General features: G+C 41.7%; 1 protein-coding gene and 1 pseudogene across 1 annotated transcript; both read left to right on the top strand.

Moving 5' to 3' along the window:
* The first annotated feature begins 14,033 nt into the window (after positions 1 to 14,033).
* Fam47a (family with sequence similarity 47 member A) lies at positions 14,034 to 15,233 on the top strand. The gene has a single exon (XM_052747741.1). The coding sequence runs from the start codon at positions 14,034 to 14,036 to the stop codon at positions 15,231 to 15,233; it is 1,200 nt and encodes a 399-aa protein (XP_052603701.1).
* Positions 15,234 to 21,229: 5,996 nt separating this feature from the next.
* Positions 21,230 to 21,761, top strand: LOC128114771 (ferritin heavy polypeptide-like 17; annotated as a pseudogene).
* The last annotated feature ends 1,190 nt before the right edge of the window (positions 21,762 to 22,951 follow it).

Genomic DNA, 22,951 nt, shown 5'->3' with positions numbered 1-22,951 from the left:
GTGTCCCACCATAGGTAATGGGCTCCCAGAAGCCAGTTCATGTACCAGGGATAGATCCTGATCCCACTGCCAGGGACCCCCTAAGCAGATCAAGCTACACAACTGTCTGACTTACGCAGAGGGCCTAGTCCAGTCCCATGCAGGCTCCATAGCTGTTTATCTAAAGTTCATGAGTTCCCACTAGCTTGGTTCAGTTGTCTCTGAAGATTTCCCCATCACGATCTTGATGCCCCTTGCTCATAGAATCATTTTTGAGGTCAGTGACATCTAGTTGGACCTAAATCATCTATCCCATTTTAATATACATAGAGATGACCAAATGAGTAATATTTGCTGGATTGGATGGAAACCGACAAGAGACAGAAAGCATTTTCTTTTAGAATGCTGTGGAAGACAGAACACTTCATTTTAATGGGTCACCCCCTATCATCTTTAAATACTATAAGGTCATGTATGTATGTATGTATGTAAGTCAGCATTTATGATTAAGCAAGATCAAGTTGACAGAGTTATCTGCCTTTACCAATGTCTAATTTGATATCTTCCCTGGCTGGACACAGGTTGACCAGTGTCTTGAAAGCGTATATCCATAGCTAGTTTATGTGTGCCTGCAGATCAGGGCACAAAAACTGAAAAACTTTACAAGCGTTTCCCTTCCTATAAAGAGATCACGTTAGAGGATAATGCAATGATTCAATGATGAAGGGAGATTTTGAAGACTTCCATGGGAGAAAGAAACAGACCATCATGCTAATTAGGCCAATTAAGAGTATAAAAGGATCCAACTCAGGCAGGTGCAACCCACCCAAAGACCAGCCTGTGTCTTCAAGACCTGGGATGGTGGGTAGACATCCACAGGCTTACTGGCACCTTGTGGCACAGGGCTGGTGGGTCCCATTATATTGAGCAAGTATATGGTGGAGAAATGGGAGAGAAAGGGAAGTGGAATGGTTCATGTCTTGTGGAAATAGGTAGAATAGAAGAAGCAAAGTGAAGAATAGGCTGAGGTGGGAGGCCTTCTTGCCACTCGGGGAAATGGTGACGTCCAGGCCCTGGCTGCTGCCAAGGGCTTTATCTGGGTCTGTGGCTGTACAGGGGCCAGGGTCTGAGTTGATGTGTGTAGCTCCTGTTGCAACCAAGGGTTGTGTGGTTGCCTAGGATCTGATGGCCTACCTGGGACCAGGTTGATGTCCAGGGGCCATGCTCTATCTGGGGATATACAGTGGCACATACTTCTATACAGTATCATGGTGACATCCAGACCAGGGGGTGACGTCCAGGCCATGGTGACGTCTGCAGCTGGGGGCCATGTCTGGGTCCACCACCTTACTAAAGTCAGGGTTTCTGTTGATGCCTGGGATCAGGTCAGCCACCTGAGTGCACATTGGTGGCCAAGGGACATGCTGCAGCTGGGGTCATGAAGATCTAAGTGCTACTTAGATCATAGCACTGCTACTCAATGCTATGGTGACATCCAAGCCAGAGCTGCAGCTAAGAGCCATGTCTGAGTCCATGTTCCCATTGCAGCTATGGTTTGTGTTGCCACCAAAGGTTACATGAAAGGTGAGATCAGGCCAGAACCTGTGACCTTGTTGGTGTCTGGGAGCCATGATATCACCAGAAACATCCTGATCTAAGTGGTTTGTGCTTCCACCCAGAGCCAGGATGCTATATCTGGGCCCAAGCTGCTGCTAAGGGCCATGTCTGGGCTCCTTGTCCTGCTGCAGTTGGGGGTCTGTGTTGATGTCTGTGGCCCTTGTTGCTTCTCAGGGCCATGCAAACCATGAATGATGGAATCAGAGGGCCATGCTGAGCTGGCCCTGATCTTCACTGGCCCTGAGATAGCTGACCCTGTCCCTCGCTGGATGTTGCAACAAGAGAGCTGGCCCTGACCTTCATGGGAGAGCTACCTTCTCCCCCCACACACACTTGGGAGAGATATTTGCACCCCTCACCATCGGCAGGGGAGAGCTGACCCTGGTGGCATGGACATATAGGAGCCAGCTGCACCTCTCACCTGAGGGGGAGTAGCCCCAGTGCCTGGACTGACCAGCTCAACTACCATCCAGGCCCACAGCCAGTCCTGGTGTTGGCCCATCCTAACATGTATCCTATCTAGGACCTTCTGGAGCTCTAGAAGGGACTGGTCCTGCAGGATCTCCATGACTAGAGGCAGCCAAGGGATATCCCAGAAGAGTTTCGATGAGGATCCAGTAATGATGATATACCAGAAACCAGAGACCTTGAACCAGACCAAGGACTCATGAACATTTTCAAGTAAAGCTGATTGGACGAAGGGTATACTGTGTGACACACCTCTGCTCCCAATTGCATCAGGACAAATGAAGAGATGTTGGAGAAGTGAGAAAGATGAAGGAGGGAAGAGGTTTTTTTTGTTGTTGTTGTTTTGTTTTTTTCTTTTGGTTTTTTGTTTGCTTGTTTTGTTTTGATTTATTTTGTTTTGATTTTGTTTTAATTTTCATTTGGGGGGACCGCTGCAGGGGGAAGGGAGAATATAGAGAGACTGGGAGGTGAGTGGAATTGGGGTAAATGATTCTCAGATTAAATAAAGAAATAATGTTTTTTAAAAAAGAACATAGGAGTCCTTTAATTGGACTTTTGGGCTATAGAACTAAACAGAGAATTCTGAACAGAGGAAACTCAAACGGCTGAAAGACATTTAAGGAATTGCTCAACATCCCTAATCATCAGGGAAATGCAAATCAAAACAACTCTGAGATACCACCTTACGCCTGTCAGAATGGCTAAGATCAAAAACACTGAAGACACCTTATGCTGGAGAGGATGTGGAGATAGGGGAACTCTCCTCCATTGTTGGTGGGAATGCAAGCTTGTACAACCACTTTGGAAATCAATATGGCACTTTCTTAGAAAACTGGGAGTCAATCTCCCCCAAGATCCAGCTATATCACTCTTGGGCATATACCCAAGGAATGCTCAATCATACCACAAGGGCACTTGCTCAGCTATGTTCATATCAGCATTGTTTGTAATAGACAGAATCTGGAAACAACCTAGATCCCCTTCAACTGAAGAATGGATAAATAGAATGTGGTACATATACACAATGGAATACTACTCAGCAGAGAAAAACAATGACATCATGAGGTTTGCAGGCAAATGGATGGATCTAGAAAAAATCATCCTGAGTGAGGTAACCCAGACTCAGAAAGACAAACATGGTATGTACTCACTCATAGGACGATACTAGATGTGGAACGAGGATGACTGGACTGCTGCTCACATCACCAGGGAGGCTACCTGGAAAACAGGACCAAAGGGAAATAATGCTACACACCAGCAGGTTGGCCCTGGGGCACAGAGAGAATAATCTTCAGGGGTTAAAAAAATTTACAAACCATTAGATCAAGCTGAGCAAGTGGCTGATTTGCTATCAAAAAGTTCTTGTAACCCTGTAGGAAAATGGCTCTCTGCAACTCACATAGAGCTATCTGGCAGACCTTCTCAATGTTTCCTCCATGTGTTAGTGCTCAAGAGAGGGGGAAACGTTCATTTATTCATTTATACATTCATTCAAATGTTAAAAGATTCCTTCTCATTTTTCTCACCTTTTTGAAGATCCCTGACTGGCTGTCTTCCTTTGTGAAGACCCTTTAGGAGGCTATCTGTTGGGGTTGCTACAACCACCAAGGTCAGCAGAGTGTCAGTCCAAGGGAGGTAAGAAGAAAATCTGATTCAACATGACTCAGTAGCCAGTGTTGGTTCAAACTTCAAGAGTCTGATGTTGTGTAGTTTATTTCAAGTATATTTAAACACAGCATATTTTGGAAAAAAAATTCCTGGTGATAATTAACTCAATGCTGTGTGTACAACAAAGCTTACAACATCATAATAATGTTAAAACTTCTTCCATAAAGATAGGTTTTGTAGATTAACTTGGAAATCAGGCTCAAGGTAAGCAATGCTCCTGATATGGGTCTTATGGAGAATAGTATTATAGATTGGCTGAGACAAACATAAGAGTCTGGGATAGTTGGTGTGTCCTGGCCATACAGATAGCACAGAGGTAACCAGGCTATTAACCACATGGTTCTCAGTCTTCTGGGCAGAACAGGCTATACATCTCTTTGAAGCGGCAAGCCTGCATGTTTAGCACTCCTGATTTCTCTAGTGAGCACAAGGACACACATACTTCCTACAGGGATCATTTTTCTCTTCTGTCCAATGGGAAGGGCCTGGAGAGCAAAATCCACGCCCAGGGCTTTATCTTGTCCTGTAGCCTTTATGGTGAGTTAGTCCTCTCTAGTGAGTCCAGCCAGAGCTCAGCTGTCTAGAGGTTTGGAGCACCATTTCAATAAAGTACCTGAGAAACTGCCAGATGGTGCACTTTCTCACTTATCTTGGAGATCCTCCACCCCTGTCCAACCAAGCTGTTGTTCCAGTGGTCCAGTGGATTGGCATTGTTGAAATCTCATTGGGGCCTCTGTATGTTGCAAAAAGCAGATCTTCAAGACGCCAAACATGCATTTGGAGAGTTTGAGAAATCATCTTTTTTTCCCTTAGTACATGTTTTCCTACAATACATTCTGATCATGGTTTCTCCTCCCCCATCCCCTCACAGATACTCCACACCTATCCAACTCCATGAATTCTGTCTCTTTCTTAAAAAATACAACAAACAGCCCAGGCAAATTAAAAAAATAGAATTTAAAAGAAAAAAGAAAAAGCTCCAAACCTATAAAAGCACAAAATCAGAAACCATAATTTAAAAATATACAAGTAAAAAGACATCAAACAAAGCATTATGAGACAAAAAAATCTACAAAAACACCACTGAGTTCATTTTGTGTTGGCCTCTTCTGCATATCTACCTGAGCCAAGAGGAGGGGTTTGATGAAGACTGAAGAAATTATCTTTATTATACTTGCAGGCCCAGCCACAGAACTAGTGAGCTGGAGAAAGACTGGGCACTAATCTACCGTTACAGCATTTATAAGCCATATAGCATGATTTTGCAGTTTGTGTATGTGGAATTTCATATAGCCAAGCAGAAAGTAAACTGACAGAAGGAAATTATTTTTTTTAACAAACTGAAAAACAGTAGAGTCCCAGTGTACTATTTTCTTATAGAAATTTCTGTTCATAATTTCTTTGTATCAATTATATTAAGATAGGGTAAAGGGAAAGCACTCCCTCCATACTAAAAGGAGAAACCAGGATCCACCCTGAACCTTTTGCTATTGATGGTTAACCCACATGACTAAGGACCATAAGTAAGAACATTTATGGAAGCAAAACCAAGAGGTTAGAGCAGTTATTTTGTAACTGCCTGTTTCTCAAGATAAGGAGCAGGGGAGGGACAAAAGAGTGGGGAGATGATGATAGCTGAGGCAGTTGTAAGCTGCCATGTGGGTGCTAAGAATAGAACGTGAGTCTTCTGTAAAACAGCAAGTGACCTTAACTGCTGAGCTATCCTTACAGCCCCAGACTCAGTCTCACTCCAGACCTTTCCAGACAGTGTAGGGGATGCAGGAGAGGTGCCTTCTGAAGAAATTCCAGGGCTCTATGACTTTCACTGAGCCTGAAGAGGCCTGGAATGACCACTGTGTTCTCAGACAACACAGTGGACCAAGTTCTTCAGATACTCCTAAGAGATAAGTCTGTATATTGAATTCAGTCTGGATAAGAAGGACAAGACTCTAGAGAAGACTTCACAGTAACTAAGAAGGACAGGTCTAAGAGGTCAGAACTCTTGGGGAACCTCCTTAGAGTTGAAGAGAATATGTCCCTTTGAGGAGCCTTATTGAGGTTTGGGAAGGAAACATCTGATGAGGAAACTTCCCTTGTCCTTCTGCACTAAGTATGGCAACAGCAGAGGGTCTGGTTTCCTGATTTAACCTCTAATGAGAGATCTGGTTTTAGTTTTAGCCTGAGTGACTGGCTGGCCTACTGTGTGAGTGATAGAATGCTCTGCCCAGAAGGGTATTTTGTTGATTTTTGTTATTGGTGTCTCTGTCTTGTTTCATGTCCTCCCTGTTGTCAGTCATGAGAGGAGCAGATCTAGTCTGTTTTCCAAGCTCACTTTGACTTAGTAACAACTGAAAGCTAACCTGGAACATGTACCTTTCCCTTTAGGGAGAAATCCACACCCAATGTTGCCGTTTACAGGAGTGGTGCTAATCTCTTATACTGACAGTTTCAGTAAACTCTCTCCTCTGATCCTTTTGTCTTTTGGTTTTTCTTTCATCTGCCTTTCTCCTTTTCTTCCAGGTTCTATGCATGTCTGTCTCTCTCCTCATTTGGTCCCTCCTTCCCAACTATTTCTTTCTCTGCTTCTTTTTGGCTCCCCTCCCCTCTGATTATCACTTTAACCCTTCTCATCCCTACCACTTAAGGTCTCACCCAGTGCCCAGACTTAGTCAGTTCCCATCCCTCTTCCCCAAAAGGCTCTCCTGACCATAGGGAGCAAGCCATAAAGTTTTCCCAGCTGAGCCCTGCGATAAAAGTCATTGGATGGGGTTTCTAGCACGACAATTAGGGAGTTTGGCCATCCCATCACCAGAGTAGGTCAGTTCGGGCTGTCTCTCGACCATTGCCAGCAGTCTGCTGTGGGGGTATCTTTGCGGATTTCTGTGGGCCTCTCTAGCACTTTGCTTCTTCCTATTCTCACGTGGTCTTCATTTACCATGGTCTCCTATTCCTTGTTCTCCCTCTCTGTTGTTGATCCAGCTGGGATCTTCTGCTCCCCCAAGATCTCTTTCCCTCGGCCTTCGCCCTTCATTACCCCCACTCATGTCCAGGCTGTTCATGTAGATCTCATCCATTTCTCCGTCATTGAGCGATCCCCGTGTCTTTCTTGGAGTTCTGTTTTCCAGGTAGCCTCCCTGGTGATTTGAGTAGCAGTCCAGTCATCCTTGTTCCACATCTAGTATCGTCCTATGAGTGAGTACATACCATGTTTGTCTTTCTGAGTCTGGGTTACCTCACTCAGGATGATTTTTTCTAGATCCATCCATTTGCCTGCAAACCTCATGATGTCATTGTTTTTCTCTGCTGAGTAGTATTCCATTGTGTATATGTACCACATTCTATTTATCCATTCTTCAGTTGAAGGGGATCTAGGTTGTTTCCAGATTCTGTCTATTACAAACAATGCTGATATGAACATAGCTGAGCAAGTGCCCTTGTGGTATGATTGAGCATTCCTTGGGTATATGCCCAAGAGTGATATAGCTGGATCTTGGGGGAGATTGACTCCCAGTTTTCTAAGAAAGTGCCATATTGATTTCCAAAGTGGTTGTACAAGCTTGCATTCCCACCAACAATGGAGGAGAGTTCCCCTATCTCCACATCCTCTCCAGCATAAGGTGTCTTCAGTGTTTTTGATCTTAGCCATTCTGACAGGCGTAAGGTGGTATCTCAGAGTTGTTTTGATTTGCATTTCCCTGATGATTAGGGATGTTGAGCAATTCCTTAAATGTCTTTCAGCCGTTTGAGTTTCCTCTGTTCAGAATTCTCTGTTTAGTTCTATAGCCCAAAAGTCCAATTAAAGGACTCCTATGTTCTTTTTTAAAAAACATTATTTCTTTATTTAATCTGAGAATCATTTACCCCAATTCCACTCACCTCCCAGTCTCTCTATATTCTCCCTTCCCCCTGCAGCGGTCCCCCAAATGAAAATTAAAACAAAATCAAAACAAAATAAATCAAAACAAAACAAGCAAACAAAAAACCAAAAGAAAAAAACAAAACAACAACAACAAAAAAACCTCTTCCCTCCTTCATCTTTCTCACTTCTCCAACATCTCTTCATTTGTCCTGATGCAATTGGGAGCAGAGGTGTGTCACACAGTATACCCTTCGTCCAATCAGCTTTACTTGAAAATGTTCATGAGTCCTTGGTCTGGTTCAAGGTCTCTGGTTTCTGGTATATCATCATTACTGGATCCTCATCGAAACTCTTCTGGGATATCCCTTGGCTGCCTCTAGTCATGGAGATCCTGCAGGACCAGTCCCTTCTAGAGCTCCAGAAGGTCCTAGATAGGATACATGTTAGGATGGGCCAACACCAGGACTGGCTGTGGGCCTGGATGGTAGTTGAGCTGGTCAGTCCAGGCACTGGGGCTACTCCCCCTCAGGTGAGAGGTGCAGCTGGCTCCTATATGTCCATGCCACCAGGGTCAGCTCTCCCCTGCCGATGGTGAGGGGTGCAAATATCTCTCCCAAGTGTGTGTGGGGGGAGAAGGTAGCTCTCCCATGAAGGTCAGGGCCAGCTCTCTTGTTGCAACATCCAGCGAGGGACAGGGTCAGCTATCTCAGGGCCAGTGAAGATCAGGGCCAGCTCAGCATGGCCCTCTGATTCCATCATTCATGGTTTGCATGGCCCTGAGAAGCAACAAGGGCCACAGACATCAACACAGACCCCCAACTGCAGCAGGACAAGGAGCCCAGACATGGCCCTTAGCAGCAGCTTGGGCCCAGATATAGCATCCTGGCTCTGGGTGGAAGCACAAACCACTTAGATCAGGAGGTTTCTGGTGATATCATGGCTCCCAGACACCAACAAGGTCACAGGTTCTGGCCTGATCTCACCTTTCATGTAACCTTTGGTGGCAACACAAACCATAGCTGCAATGGGAACATGGACTCAGACATGGCTCTTAGCTGCAGCTCTGGCTTGGATGTCACCATAGCATTGAGTAGCAGTGCTATGATCTAAGTAGCACTTAGATCTTCATGACCCCAGCTGCAGCATGTCCCTTGGCCACCAATGTGCACTCAGGTGGCTGACCTGATCCCAGGCATCAACAGAAACCCTGACTTTAGTAAGGTGGTGGACCCAGACATGGCCCCCAGCTGCAGACGTCACCATGGCCTGGACGTCACCCCCTGGTCTGGATGTCACCATGATACTGTATAGAAGTATGTGCCACTGTATATCCCCAGATAGAGCATGGCCCCTGGACATCAACCTGGTCCCAGGTAGGCCATCAGATCCTAGGCAACCACACAACCCTTGGTTGCAACAGGAGCTACACACATCAACTCAGACCCTGGCCCCTGTACAGCCACAGACCCAGATAAAGCCCTTGGCAGCAGCCAGGGCCTGGACGTCACCATTTCCCCGAGTGGCAAGAAGGCCTCCCACCTCAGCCTATTCTTCACTTTGCTTCTTCTATTCTACCTATTTCCACAAGACATGAACCATTCCACTTCCCTTTCTCTCCCATTTCTCCACCATATACTTGCTCAATATAATGGGACCCACCAGCCCTGTGCCACAAGGTGCCAGTAAGCCTGTGGATGTCTACCCACCATCCCAGGTCTTGAAGACACAGGCTGGTCTTTGGGTGGGTTGCACCTGCCTGAGTTGGATCCTTTTATACTCTTAATTGGCCTAATTAGCATGATGGTCTGTTTCTTTCTCCCATGGAAGTCTTCAAAATCTCCCTTCATCATTGAATCATTGCATTATCCTCTAACGTGATCTCTTTATAGGAAGGGAAACGCTTGTAAAGTTTTTCAGTTTTTGTGCCCTGATCTGCAGGCACACATAAACTAGCTATGGATATACGCTTTCAAGACACTGGTCAACCTGTGTCCAGCCAGGGAAGATATCAAATTAGACATTGGTAAAGGCAGATAACTCTGTCAACTTGATCTTGCTTAATCATAAATGCTGACTTACATACATACATACATACATGACCTTATAGTATTTAAAGATGATAGGGGGTGACCCATTAAAATGAAGTGTTCTGTCTTCCACAGCATTCTAAAAGAAAATGCTTTCTGTCTCTTGTCGGTTTCCATCCAATCCAGCAAATATTACTCATTTGGTCATCTCTATGTATATTAAAATGGGATAGATGATTTAGGTCCAACTAGATGTCACTGACCTCAAAAATGATTCTATGAGCAAGGGGCATCAAGATCGTGATGGGGAAATCTTCAGAGACAACTGAACCAAGCTAGTGGGAACTCATGAACTTTAGATAAACAGCTATGGAGCCTGCATGGGACTGGACTAGGCCCTCTGCGTAAGTCAGACAGTTGTGTAGCTTGATCTGCTTAGGGGGTCCCTGGCAGTGGGATCAGGATCTATCCCTGGTACATGAACTGGCTTCTGGGAGCCCATTACCTATGGTGGGACACTTTGCACAGCCTTGATGCAGGGGAAAGGGGCTTGGACCTGCCTCAACTGAATATACCAGGCTCTGCTGACTCCACATGGGAGGCCTTACCTTTTCGGAGGAGGGGAGTGGGGGTTGGTTGGGTGGGGAAGGCTGGGTGGGAGCTGGAGGAGGGATGAGAGGGCAATCTGTGGTTGATATGTAAAATTAATAAAAAAATCTCTTTATAACGAGAAAAACGTATGAAAAATTAAATAAAATATTAAATTTAAAAATTGAAAAAAAAAGAAAAAAACACAGCTGTCATTCCAGACATCTCTGGACTCAGTAGGAGTGGGACCCTGGAACATTTATCAGGAGGCACCTCCCCTGCAACCTCTCCCTGGCTGAGAAGGCTAGGAACAAGGCTGAGTCTCATGGAGTGTGAACTCTCTCTGGGACCACCAATGAAATAATGCAAGTGAGATAATTATTGACAACCATGCTGATTACGCCAATCAAAAGATTTAAGTCCTTTTTATTGATGGACAGATAAAGAGGGGGCTTGTGTCTCTGAAAAATCAGTCTCTTGGTACCCAAGCTTAGGCAATGATACAGAGTTTTTAAGGCAAAACCCACAAAGACCATGATTTATTTCAAAGTTAGATGATGGTCAGAGTTACCTTGAAATCTTCTTTCCTGACAGAGCTTAGTAATTATTTTAGATGCAACAAACATGTCAACTATTTTTTATTCATATCTTCTTTAGTTATTTTAGTTTACTTTAATTATTTTTGTTAATACATCTGGATCATGGTTAAGACCATGGAAATGCCACATGTGTTGTCAAAGCAGACCATGACCATTGGGGATGGGGAGTGGGCCTGAGAACTGTCCAAGGAAAACACAAAATGGAGTCAGAACAGGATGGTGTTATCTTAGTCACTTCAAAGCAACTTCACTGAATTAGTGGTAACAGAATGGTAAAAGTAAGTTACAATTCCTTTTCTCAGCACAATCAAATAAGACAGACTAGATTTCTAATTTCACGTAACAAAAATGAGGGAAATGCATAGGACAATAGATTGCAACCACTGGTTATCAGGCATCAGAGATTGATCCTTATTAAAACAGAAAGTAAATATAAATAAGTAAAGAGTCCCACAAATGTCTCAATTTACTGTCTTGTTGCAAAAAGTGCAATCCAGGAGGTGGTGGTACATGCCTTTAATCCCAGCACTCGGGAGGCAGAGGCAGGTGGATCCCTGTAGGTCAGCGTGGTCTACAAAGAGAGTTCCAGTACAGACAGGACTGCTACACAGAGAAACCCTGTCTTGAAAAACAAAGCAAAACAAGAAAGTTCAAGACATACCTGTGCTGCCTCTAAGTTAAAAATAATCAGATAAGTAACTTGATCGAGAAAAAAACACCATGTAGAAATGGCAGATATCATGGTATCCACACCACACCTGGTCAACCACAGAAAAGGGCAGCTTTGATAAAAAAAGGAAACAAAATGAAGAGTATCATCAGACTAGACTACCCACCAAAATCACTACAAGTCAAAAAGCAGTAGAATCACTTGCTCAAAGCACTACTAGCAATTAACACAGAGTTTAATACAGATGAAAACATACACAATCTACACATTGTGAATCTTAGCCACTCTTCAGGAGGCTGTAGGCAGAAGTTTCTATCCTGCCTGGTCCCACAGCTGTTCGGTCCCAATAAACATTCAGAGGCTTATATTAACTACAGACTGTTTGGTCTATGGCTCAGGCTTCTTGCTACCTAGCTCTTAGAACTTAACTCAACTCATTCCTATTAATCTATGTTTTGCCATGTGGCTTTGTGGCATTACCTGTTCTCTCACATCTTGCTTCTCCTGGCGGCAGGTCTGAGTGGCTCCGTGGCTCTGCCCTTCTTCTCCTTGTCTCTATGCTTGGATTTCCAGCCTGACTCTATTCTGCCTTGCCGTAGGCTGTAGCAGCTTTTTATTAACCAATAGTAGCAATGCATATTCATAATGTACAGAAAGACCATCCTACAACAGGAGGCTGAAGGAGGACATTTGTAACATGAATTGCTAAGTGGTCTTATTAATAAATAAAAAAAAAAAAACAGAGTCAGATATTGAGGTGAAACCTGAAAGATCAGAGAAGCAGAACAAGCCAGCCACAAGTTCTTACCTTATGAAATCCTCTAAAGAGAGCGAGTTCCTGTTTCCTCACAGTTTACTGCCACATTACTTCCTGGGATTAAAGGTGTGTGTCACCACTGCCTGGTTCTGTTTCTCTCATGTAGCCCAGTGTGGCCTTGAATTCACAGGGATCCAGATGGTTCTCTGCCTCCCGAGTGATAGGATTAAAAGTGTGTGCCACCACTGCCTGACCTCTATGTCTAAGTTAGTGACTGGCTCTGTCCTCTTATTCCCAGGCAAGCTTTATTGGGGGACACAATGTATCACCACAGAGGTTGCATTGATTGAGGCCAGCTTAGCTACATAAGGAGTTCCAATCCTGTTTGGGCTATATAGTTGAATGATGCCATGTTCTTCCCACACACACAGGAAAATTCATAACTCGAAAACATGAGCTTCAGTGGAATAACTTTTCCCTCCATACAAACAGTTTCTCAACACAACTCATTGTACCACAGATGTGGAATATTTAAGGAAAAGCTAAAGGAAACCATAAGTGATAGATATATGAGAAAAATGACAAAATACTGTTAACAAAAGTAGAAAAACATATATACTAATAGAGATGTACCTGTTTCATAGGTCAGAAGATCCAAAACAGTTAACATATCAATTGTCCTTATCAGTCTATCTAACCGACAGAACCCTCATCAAAATCAAAATGGGATCCTTTGCAGACAGTAAGTAAACAGTGCTAAAAGGTCTCACATAAATTCAAAGGTTCCAGCAGAAACAATAGTAACAAAAACTTTGGAAAGAATAACCACAGCTGGATAAATTAACAGCCCCATTTCAAGGTTGCAGAGCTATAGGAAAGCAACATAGGAGAACTGCTTGCAGGAAAGACTAAAAATCATGATATCACAAAGAAGACACAGATACCTGGCTTTTGGCAAAATTAAAAAGTAGATGCCGTGAATAACAGCTTACTCTTTGCTATAAAAGCTTTTCTGATATCATCCAACCACAGGTTTAAAAAAAATAAGAAACTTTAATCTTTATCTTCATGATCCAAAAACATTACATTTCAATAGGTAATTGACCAAAACCTAGAAATGAATTACTACATAAAAGAACTAAAACAAGTAAACTTTGCAAAGGAAAAAAATTCTTTAATGTCATTTTAAAACAATATTTTATTAAAGAGCAACTAGCTGAAGGGAACTTCTTCAAAGTTAGATACTCTGCTCTTTGAAACAGACTAATGAGAGACAAATGATGGGGGAGAGAAGAAATTTTACAAGTGATGTATTTGATAAAAGATTTCAATCCAGAACACAAACAACTGTCAAAATTCAGTGAAATATACCTTACAATCACTACAAACTGAAGAGGTTAAAAAAACCTGAATATATTCTTAGCCAGTGGAGTAATATGAATGATAAGTCAGCATATGGACATGTTCAATACCATTGGCCATATGAAAAGGCAAATGAAACCCATGATGAGATACCACTGCACCAATATGAGAATATTCCCAAACTGAAAGATCTAACCATACCACATGCTAGGAATGTGTGGAAGAATTGAAATTGTCCTAAGCTTCTGGTGGGTTCAAAAGTCCAGTCTATCAATAGTGGGTATTGTGTTCAAGTGATGTAGAATAGAATTAGAGGAACTGGAGCCTGGGCACTCCCTCTTGCTCATCAAAGTAGATTCTAAAGTTTCCTAGCAACCAAGAATCCTCAGGGATACAATAACTGATTCTGGAACAGTGGTCTCAGAGCCAGAAGGGGACCATGGGGGACCAGAGGCTGCCAGAGGACCATCCTGACTGGGTACACAGGTACAAGCGTGTCTTGAAGCACAAGAAGGAGCAACTGATAGTTCCTCCTTTCATTGAGGGCCGTCACCGCCTGTTTTCTCATGAAAAACTGGAAGACTTTAAAAGAGACTATCAGGCATGTGAAGAGATACTGTCACGAACCATCTGGCGGACATTTTGCCCCAGAATTTCTCATGAAGCGCCCAATACTGCCACCAATAAGTGCCAGAGAAAGCCACCCCAGGATTTGGAATTGTTTTGTTCAATGTCAATGGATCAGCAAGGAAGCAGAAGGACCCAATACAAGCTGCATCGTTTGTCTCAGATGAAAGATGATGCTGAAGAACATTTCATAAATTGGCTGCAGATGCCAAAACATGGCTGGAATCTGCATAAGTGGCCTCACTTGGGAAATCAAAGGGAAGCAAATAAGAAGAGCAAGCACGGGAAACACCTTCATAGAAAATTCAACCTGGGGAATCCAGAGGATTTCAGGTCATGTCAAAGAAATTTACTTCCTAGAAACACATCCACAAACAAGAATTTGATTGACTCTCTTAATTATAGATACACACAAAGAGGGAGTGATGGTATCTATGAACGGAACGAAGCACTGGGAAACTCGGATGCATTGCAAGAATTCGACATGGACCATGCTTACCAGCCAACTTACAAGGACTCTGCAGACAAGAAAATCTGTCATCTTCCTTCCAAGCTCAAGTACTTCAGAGGGTTAAGCAAAGAAAAGGACAACATCAGATTCTCCAAACAGGCATCAATATTTGAGATGAAACTCCAAAATCTACATGATCCTTGTAAGTCCACCAAGGAGAAGTTTAAATATGGGTCACCATATCAGAAACCCAACCAGCTCAAAGCGCTAGCCAGTGAAGAGCCTGTAACTGACCCCAAGAGTTTGCTTGAATTTCAAGGCAGAAGCTTTTGCAAACCAGATGTACTTGAAAATATCTATGGAATAATTGCCTTTAAGGACTTCATTATACACAAGGGCTATGATATGCCAGGCATACTCAGGAAGTTTTTTATGAAGAAAGGATGGAACTACAACTCTGTTAATACTCCTCTACCAAGCATATTAAAAAATTATGAACTGATAATGCAAAAACAGGATGATGAAAATGATGAGGGAGAAATGGAGAAGGAACTTCACTAAAAGATTTTCCTATCGCCACCTACTTGACGGTGACACACTCTCAATTTTGCGTTTGAGATATATTGGGGGGCCACCCTCTGCCACCACAAGCACAATTTAACACCTAACATTCAGAAACGTTTCCCAATGAAGTTATGCTGTGCCTTCACCATTATTTTTGGTATCTTAGTGTGAAGCCGATGTTAAATATATTTTTCACATATTTTTCATTGACACTTTTATATCAGTCATTTGTAAAACTACCTAAAACCATTAATTAAAAACAGGATTACTCTGAATAAAAAGACTCAGTGGTATTATCTTGCAGCATGGGTACATCTCAAAATACTGTAATTGTAGTAAATGAAAGGAAACATGCGTAGCTCCCTCTAAGTTTCAATATTAATGAAATAATTATAGACATTATTTTTCTCAACCTATCTTGAATTCTACAGCTAAAGTGATGGGCAGCTAATTTCATTCCTTGCACACCACAGCCTTTATTCTTCCAAGATGGGATCTTTCCTCCATGATTTTAATGTCAAGTAACTCTAGTTCTTTTAAGATCAATTTACCAGTTGTGGGTAAAGCACATCTTCACAGAAATGCATATTTTAATTTATTCTATCAGCACGTGTATACTGATAACATTTAATATTTAATATTTTCAAGAATAAACCTCTATCTCACACAGGGTCTGCAGATATTCTTTTTTTCTTTTTAAAGCTTGAATTTTATTAAAAATGACTTTGAAACTTTAAACTCTTTATAGACTCTTCACAGTACTGTCAATATTCCCATTTCCATAAGAAAGTATTCTTTATACTATCAATAATTAAATTATGTTTTTACAGTGTTTTAAATATATTTGTTGTGTAAATACGACACACAAACTGACAAAAAGTAATATACATTTAAAATTTTGATAGTTCTCTAAGTTGTAAGGGCCATGCTGTTTAGGAGTAAAAGATGTTAATAGAAAAGCCAGAAAAAGACCATCACTTTCACACAACCAGTGATAAATGATTAATCAGCATATAAAAGGATGTTCAACAATAGACATAGAAAGCATGTTCTAAAATGGGCTCTATTTACTGAAGGATAGCTAGCTTTCTTCTGAGGTTGAGGAATTACAAGTGTTATAAGTACCTACATGCAGGTTTTTGTATGGATGTAAGAGTTAAACATCAAGGAGATTCATCATATGCTCTTAAGACTTAACTTGGTAATGCTGGGGACCTAAGCCAGGCCCACACACATGCTGCACAAATGCCCTACCACTGAGATACATCCTTAGCATTTGTTTTGAGACACAGTCTTAACATGTAGCTCAGGCTATATTTGAATTTGTGATCCCCCTGCTTCAGTCTCCTATGCAACACAAGTCAGCTTCCTGGCTGTGTTTTGGTTGTATTATATTACTATATCGTTATAGGGCTGGAGAGATGACTTAGCAGAACATACTGCTCTTCCAGGGGACCAGAGTTCAATTCCCAACACCCACATTGGGTAGCTCATTGCCTGTAAGTCTAGCTCCCAGGGAGATCTAACAACGCTGGCCTACTTGGACACCCCCCAGAACACATTATTTAAAAAAGATAGATATATCTTTAAAAATTACTAAAAAATACAATACAAACTTCTATCACAAATCTATCTTCAATCCCAAGTGCTGGGCATGATGGTGAACACCTTTAATCCCAGAGTTGGGTGGGTGGGGGGCTGAGGCAGAAGTAAAGATAAGCTAATTAAGAATTTATGAAGATATGATGTAGACAACCAGTTGCTTCCCTCTTTTTTTGTTTTTGTTTTTGTTTTTCAAGACAGGGTTTCTCTGTGTAGCTTTGGCGCCTTTCCTGGAAATCATTCTGTAGCCCAGGCTGGCCTCGAACTCACAGAGATCTGCCTGGCTCTACCTCCTGGGATTAAAGGCATGTACCACCACCACCTGGCATATTTCTATTTGCTCATATCCTTTCTGTAGTGATAAGCCATATAACTGCATTTATCTTGTATAAATGGGAGAACTGAGTGGGTGGAGACAACCAGTCTTCTACTTCACTCTGTATTTGGCTATTAAAGGGACAGATACTACCCAAAGAGAAATGCCTGACCAAATATGTCATCATGGAGAAAGCCTAGACCAAATATCCAAGTAATTCAGAGTATACAGGGTTTCAGATTTTAAATTTTTCCATAAGAACAAGACATCCTATATGCTTCCTCATTAAACTGAAAAGAATCTTTTTTAAAAAAAGTTTAACACGGAGCTAAGTGTTTAGGCACTGATCTCAGTATAGCCCTCAAATTATTTGGGAAAAGTACCCATGACCTCAAATTAATTTTCTTATAAAGGCAGAAGAAAAAAATAGTTTTCTTAGCTTATAAGCAGCAGGACTGACTTTGCATGAAGGTTTTCATTGTTTCAAAGAGCTGCATCTACTGCTCTTACACAGGTAATCTTTACAGACCTCTTTGGTGCCTTTCATTCCTTTGCTTCTTTTGTGCAGAACGTGTTATGCTGAATGTACTGACTTGTTTTTCTTTTGCCTTTAGCCTGTACTTGTTGTGGAATATTAGTTTAAGATGCGTTATGTTCATTTATGCTGTGGAATATTTGTTTAATGATGCAAAAATATGTTGCGTACTTGTATGTTGCACTTGTTTAACTCTGTAAAGCTGTGTTACTTTGCCTGTCCAAAACCTCGAATTGGTCTAATAAAGAGCTGAATGGCTACTGGCTAGGCACGAGAAAGGATAGGTGGGGCTGGCATGCAAAGAGAATAAATAGGAGGCATAATCTAGGGAGGAGGGAGGAGGTAGAAAAGGAGAAGAAGAGGAGGACGCTACGGGCCAGCCACCTAGCCAAAACAACCAGCCATGGAATAAGAAGGGAAGAAAGACATATAGAATAAAGAAAGGTCAAAGGCCTAGAGGCAAATGAGAAAAAGAAAAAGAGACTGGTTAATTTAAATTAGAAAAGCTGGCTAGAAACAAGCTAATAAGTTTGGGCATTCATAAGTAGAAATAAGTTACTGTGCAGTTATTTGGGAGCTGGGGGGCAAACCTACAAAGAGTAAAAACAAAAACACAACTACATGTACTTTTGATGTCATATCTAATAATTTGGTTGCCATTTGAATTTCAAATAGTTCTCTTTCTCTGCTCTTATTTTTTTTTTAAATCTACTGGTGATGTTATGGTTTAACTCTTGTATTTAAGTCTTTGACCAATTTTAGTTAATTTTTTTTCCCAAAAGTGTATCATGTTCTATACATAGAACATACATATTAATAAATGGGAAAGGAGAACATACATGATGAAGTAAATAAGACAGTGTGAGTGTTTTAAAACCTGATGTTTACTGAGATTCTCCAGTCTTTCTCTCAGATTTAACAAATACAATTTCTACTTGCATCTTCGCACTTTACACACATGGTGGTTCTGTGCCTGCCAGCGGTGATTTCTCCTTCCCCTAGAGCTCTTTTCCTAACTGAGAAGTTAGGAAAATGCAGAACTTTTACTGCATTGCATAATTTTTATTTGAAATTTTTTCAACACAATTTTTTTTATCATATTTGTCCTCTCCCAACCCCTCACAAGCCCTTCTCACTGCACAGCTGCTTCCAAGAAAATTTAACAGTGGTTTTTCAACATGAACCATACCTGCAGAGATGTTGATCTTTTTTTAATTTATTTTAATTTATTTTGCAATACAATTCAGTTCTACATATCAGCCACGGATTCCCTTGTTCTCCCCGTCCCGTCCCCCTCACCTTCCCCCCAACCCCCCCCCCCCCCATTCCCATCTCCTCCAGGGCAAAGCCTTCCCCACAGACTGAGGTCAACCTGGTAGACTCAGTCCAGGTAGGAGACGTTGATTTTAAGGGTAAATTATAAGCAAAATGTCTATTGTATGTTCCCCCTTCGTGAAAGCCTAGTTTGTAGAATTTATGAAGCATTTGAGTTGTCAATTTCTTTTGTACTTTGATTTGTTTCCATTCTATGCCTTTAGACCATGTTTTCTCCCATGTCAATTGCTCTTACATAAAATACAGCTTCCCTCTTCTGTATAGCGAGCGGTACCTCTTCAGCTATCTTCCATATTGCTCAGTAACCACAGAATTGGAGTCGTGTCCTCCCTGACAGTCAGTGAAGGGTGGGCCAGAGGAAACTCAAGTAACTATCTTGGTATTTAGACGTTAAGCATTTAAGGTTGACAGGGGCAGGAAAATAACTACTTTTTAAATAATGAACAACAGTGCATGGTATACTCAATACCCCATTATTTCCATGAACTAAAACAATGTTGGTGTTACCAACTATAGAATTTTTCAAAATACAGTGCAGAATAACACTAAAAGTATTTATTAGACATGCCTCCAATCCCTAAATGTGTTAGGGTTCTTTATGCAATACAACATAATAGGTATCACATTGTTACTATAATATGTTATACAATATGAATCTTATAAGCTTAAAACAGGACGTTTCAACATCATGCTTTTTAAAGACACCAGTAGAAAAAGTTCTACAAAAACAAAACTAAACAAAACAACAACCCAAATCCCAAAGTGAAAATGCATACTTAACTTAATAAGCCAATTACTAAATTTCATGATCCTCAAAATTACAGTCTTTTTACAGACATGAGACAGGCATCCACAAACTTAAAAAGCAATGCAGCAGGGAAGAAAGATGGCCCAGTTCTTAACAGAACTTGGTACTTTTATATTAGGCCTGGGTTGGGTTCCTGTCACCCACACCAGACAACTCACAACTATCTGTAACTCCAGTTCCAGAGGATCCAACATACTCTCATGGCCCCACAAGGCACTTGCACCCATGTGGTGCACATGCACAGACTTGGACAAACATGTACATATATGTAAGCTAAATCTTTTCTTAGAAAGGCTATTTAGGATAACAATAGAAGAAATTCTATATAACTTCTTTATAGGCTACTATACTTTACTTCCAGAATTAAAAAATAGTCTAAAGTAGACAAATGGAAATCACTCTTACATAATATAGAAGAAACAGTTATACACAATGGACTTCTTTATCCATTTTAGTTGTGATATTAATGAACCCAGGGCAATGTTAGCCTCCTCTTAAGAAATTGCTCTAATGTTGCACATATATTCATTATGAAGACAAAACTACATTCCTAATGCTAATTTTCGTCACCTTCTGAATAATATTTGAATGATAAACAACAGAAGGCTACTTTCATGGCCATGGGAGCAAAAAGAAGGTTGGACAGCAGTGAGTCCCCATGAATAATTGCACCACCCACAGCAATGGCACCAAAGTTTCTGTTTCTCAGGGATCCTCCTCATTCATTAAAACAAATCAAAACAGACAAACAAAAACAACAACTATCACTTATACTCCTGACAAAATACTTAACATCTTGTATTTAAAAGTCTGATATAGATGTGAAGGTCATGACACAGTTGCCTGGATAACTGATGACCTCTCAACCTAGCTCTTGACCTTGTCCTCAGAGGGTCAAGTGAATGCTAGTTGAAGTCAGTAATGAGAGCTGTCATTCAAATAAAGCTTTCTGATACTAAATTTATCTAAGGAAGCAAACGTTAAAGAGTAGAACGTTAAAAGAAGTAAGATTTTGGCAATATTCAGCGAAACTGCTTTATAAAGCCTTGAGAGGATTTAGTCTAACACTTTGGCTTTTATTTATACAGTCCTTTAAAATACATGTTGTAGGTCAGGTAGGTCCCAGTAGGTGGCCTTGCTATGGAAATCAGCACTCCTATCCAGCTCTCTGCCCACTCTAAGTAAGCCCTGGCACTGAAATGATGTCATCATCAGGTGCCAACACTCATTTCTGGTGCTGCCACAGAGCTCCCTGAGGCCTCTCTGCTTTGCTCTGCTGAGGTTCTTCCTCTCTTCCAAGGGACTCCGGGACAGGGGTCCTTTCCCTTCCCACCCTGCCTGCCCCTCTAAGCATGGGCAGGAGCTGCTGTGACTGTCGTGGTGTTCAAGCGCTCTCCATGGCTGAAGCACCCTTGCTAGTGCTACAGAACCATGACCATGACCTTGAGAATGCTGTCAACACCCATATCCAGCTGCAGCTCCAAGCCTCCTATGTGTCCTTGTCTATGGCCTTCTACTTTGACCGTGATGATGTGGCCCTGGGAAACTTCAAGCGCTTCTTCCTGAGCAAGTCACACAACTGCAAGTCCAGTGCCGAAATGTTCATGTTCCTGCAGTATAAGCGTGGTGGCCATGTTTTTCTCCCCCAACATCTCTAAATCAGACAGTGACAGTTTGTATGGGGGCCTGCAGGCCGTGGAGTATGCCTTCCACATGGATATGACCATCAACCAGAGCCCACTGAATGTGCACAAGCTCCCCAAGGGGAAAGGTGATGCTGACCTCTCTGACTTCCTGGAGAATCACTGTCTGGATGAGCAGGTCCCTGTTCTCCAGAAGATGGGTGGCCACCAGACCAATATGTGCCAGATGGAGGATCCAGGGCACTGCTTGGCTGAGTACCTCTTCGACAAACTCAGTCTGTCCTAAAGCCTCAAGTGGGCTGAACTGGGATGTCCCCACTGCCATGGGATTTTCCTGAGGTCATTAGACCTGATGTTCACATTGTTTTTGAAGCAAGTTCACCAGTTTGCTGTTTGTGTTCACAATAATTTTTTTGGAAGCAAAATGCAAGTTTATTGATTCTTACTTGCAAAACTCATTTCCAAAAATTAAGGTCTATCCACTGTCAGGTGTAAAATGGGTATAGTTGAAGAAGATGTCTCTTCCCTTTGCAGCTTAAATTTCTAATGGTTGTAGAGTAAAAACAATTCCTAGGGCCTTTTAAACCAAGTCAGCTGTCCCTTATCATTGATGGAAGCATAGAATTTGTGGTGTTTTAGGTGTTATAAGGTGGTGGATGGTTTGGTGCCCTGCCTTCTTTGTATAGTAAATGAGTAAGCATAAAGTGACCTGGATCAGAATGGAAGGAAATCAGATCTGGCAGATACTAAAATAAAGGGCACTTGTGTGTGTCATAGGATGCCTACCTTGTCATTGAGTCTCTCGGTTCTATAAAAAGCACACACACAGAAACACACACACACACACACACACACACACACACACACACACACACACACACACACACACAAAGAAACCCAAAGAAATGGTATTTTAAATTTACTTGAATTATAGTTCAGTAAAATATGTAAATGTTTATGCTTCTTGATTCTAGATAACAAAAGGGATATGACACAGAACTTATTTGAACATGCCAATCTGGACTACAGAGAAAATAACAGTGAAGATTAGCTTGTCTTCTCCATTACCATATCTGAGAGGAGGGAAGGGAGGCATAGGTAATATTTGTACATTAATCTAATGTATATGTTTTCCTAGATCCAATATTTATTTCATTTAAAGTAACATGATACCCCATCCCAAATACCTGTAATAACTGCATAGATGGGCTGATACCATGGCACCATGGAGGTTATTGAAGGTAAAAGAATCAAATCCACCTAACTTCTGAACTGACTTCTCAGAGAATTAGAGGGCTAGAGAAATTTGAATATGGGAGTTTGATTCAGATTTGCACAATCTTATAGATACTTATTATCTTGCTTAAGGCCTAGAAGCAGGTTATTGTTGATACGGCTTTCAACAGGCTGCACAACTGGGACATCAATTCTCATTCAAAAAAGTTGGAAGCCAGAGAAGAAGAGAGAAAAGTAAAG

This window comes from Peromyscus californicus, unplaced genomic scaffold (genome assembly GCF_007827085.1).
Source record: "Peromyscus californicus insignis strain IS unplaced genomic scaffold, ASM782708v3 Scaffold_10__1_contigs__length_136768540, whole genome shotgun sequence".
Classification (NCBI taxonomy): Eukaryota; Metazoa; Chordata; class Mammalia; order Rodentia; family Cricetidae; genus Peromyscus; species Peromyscus californicus.
The sequence above is the reverse complement of the archived record's forward strand: the minus strand, read 5'-3'. Positions and strand labels throughout refer to the sequence as shown.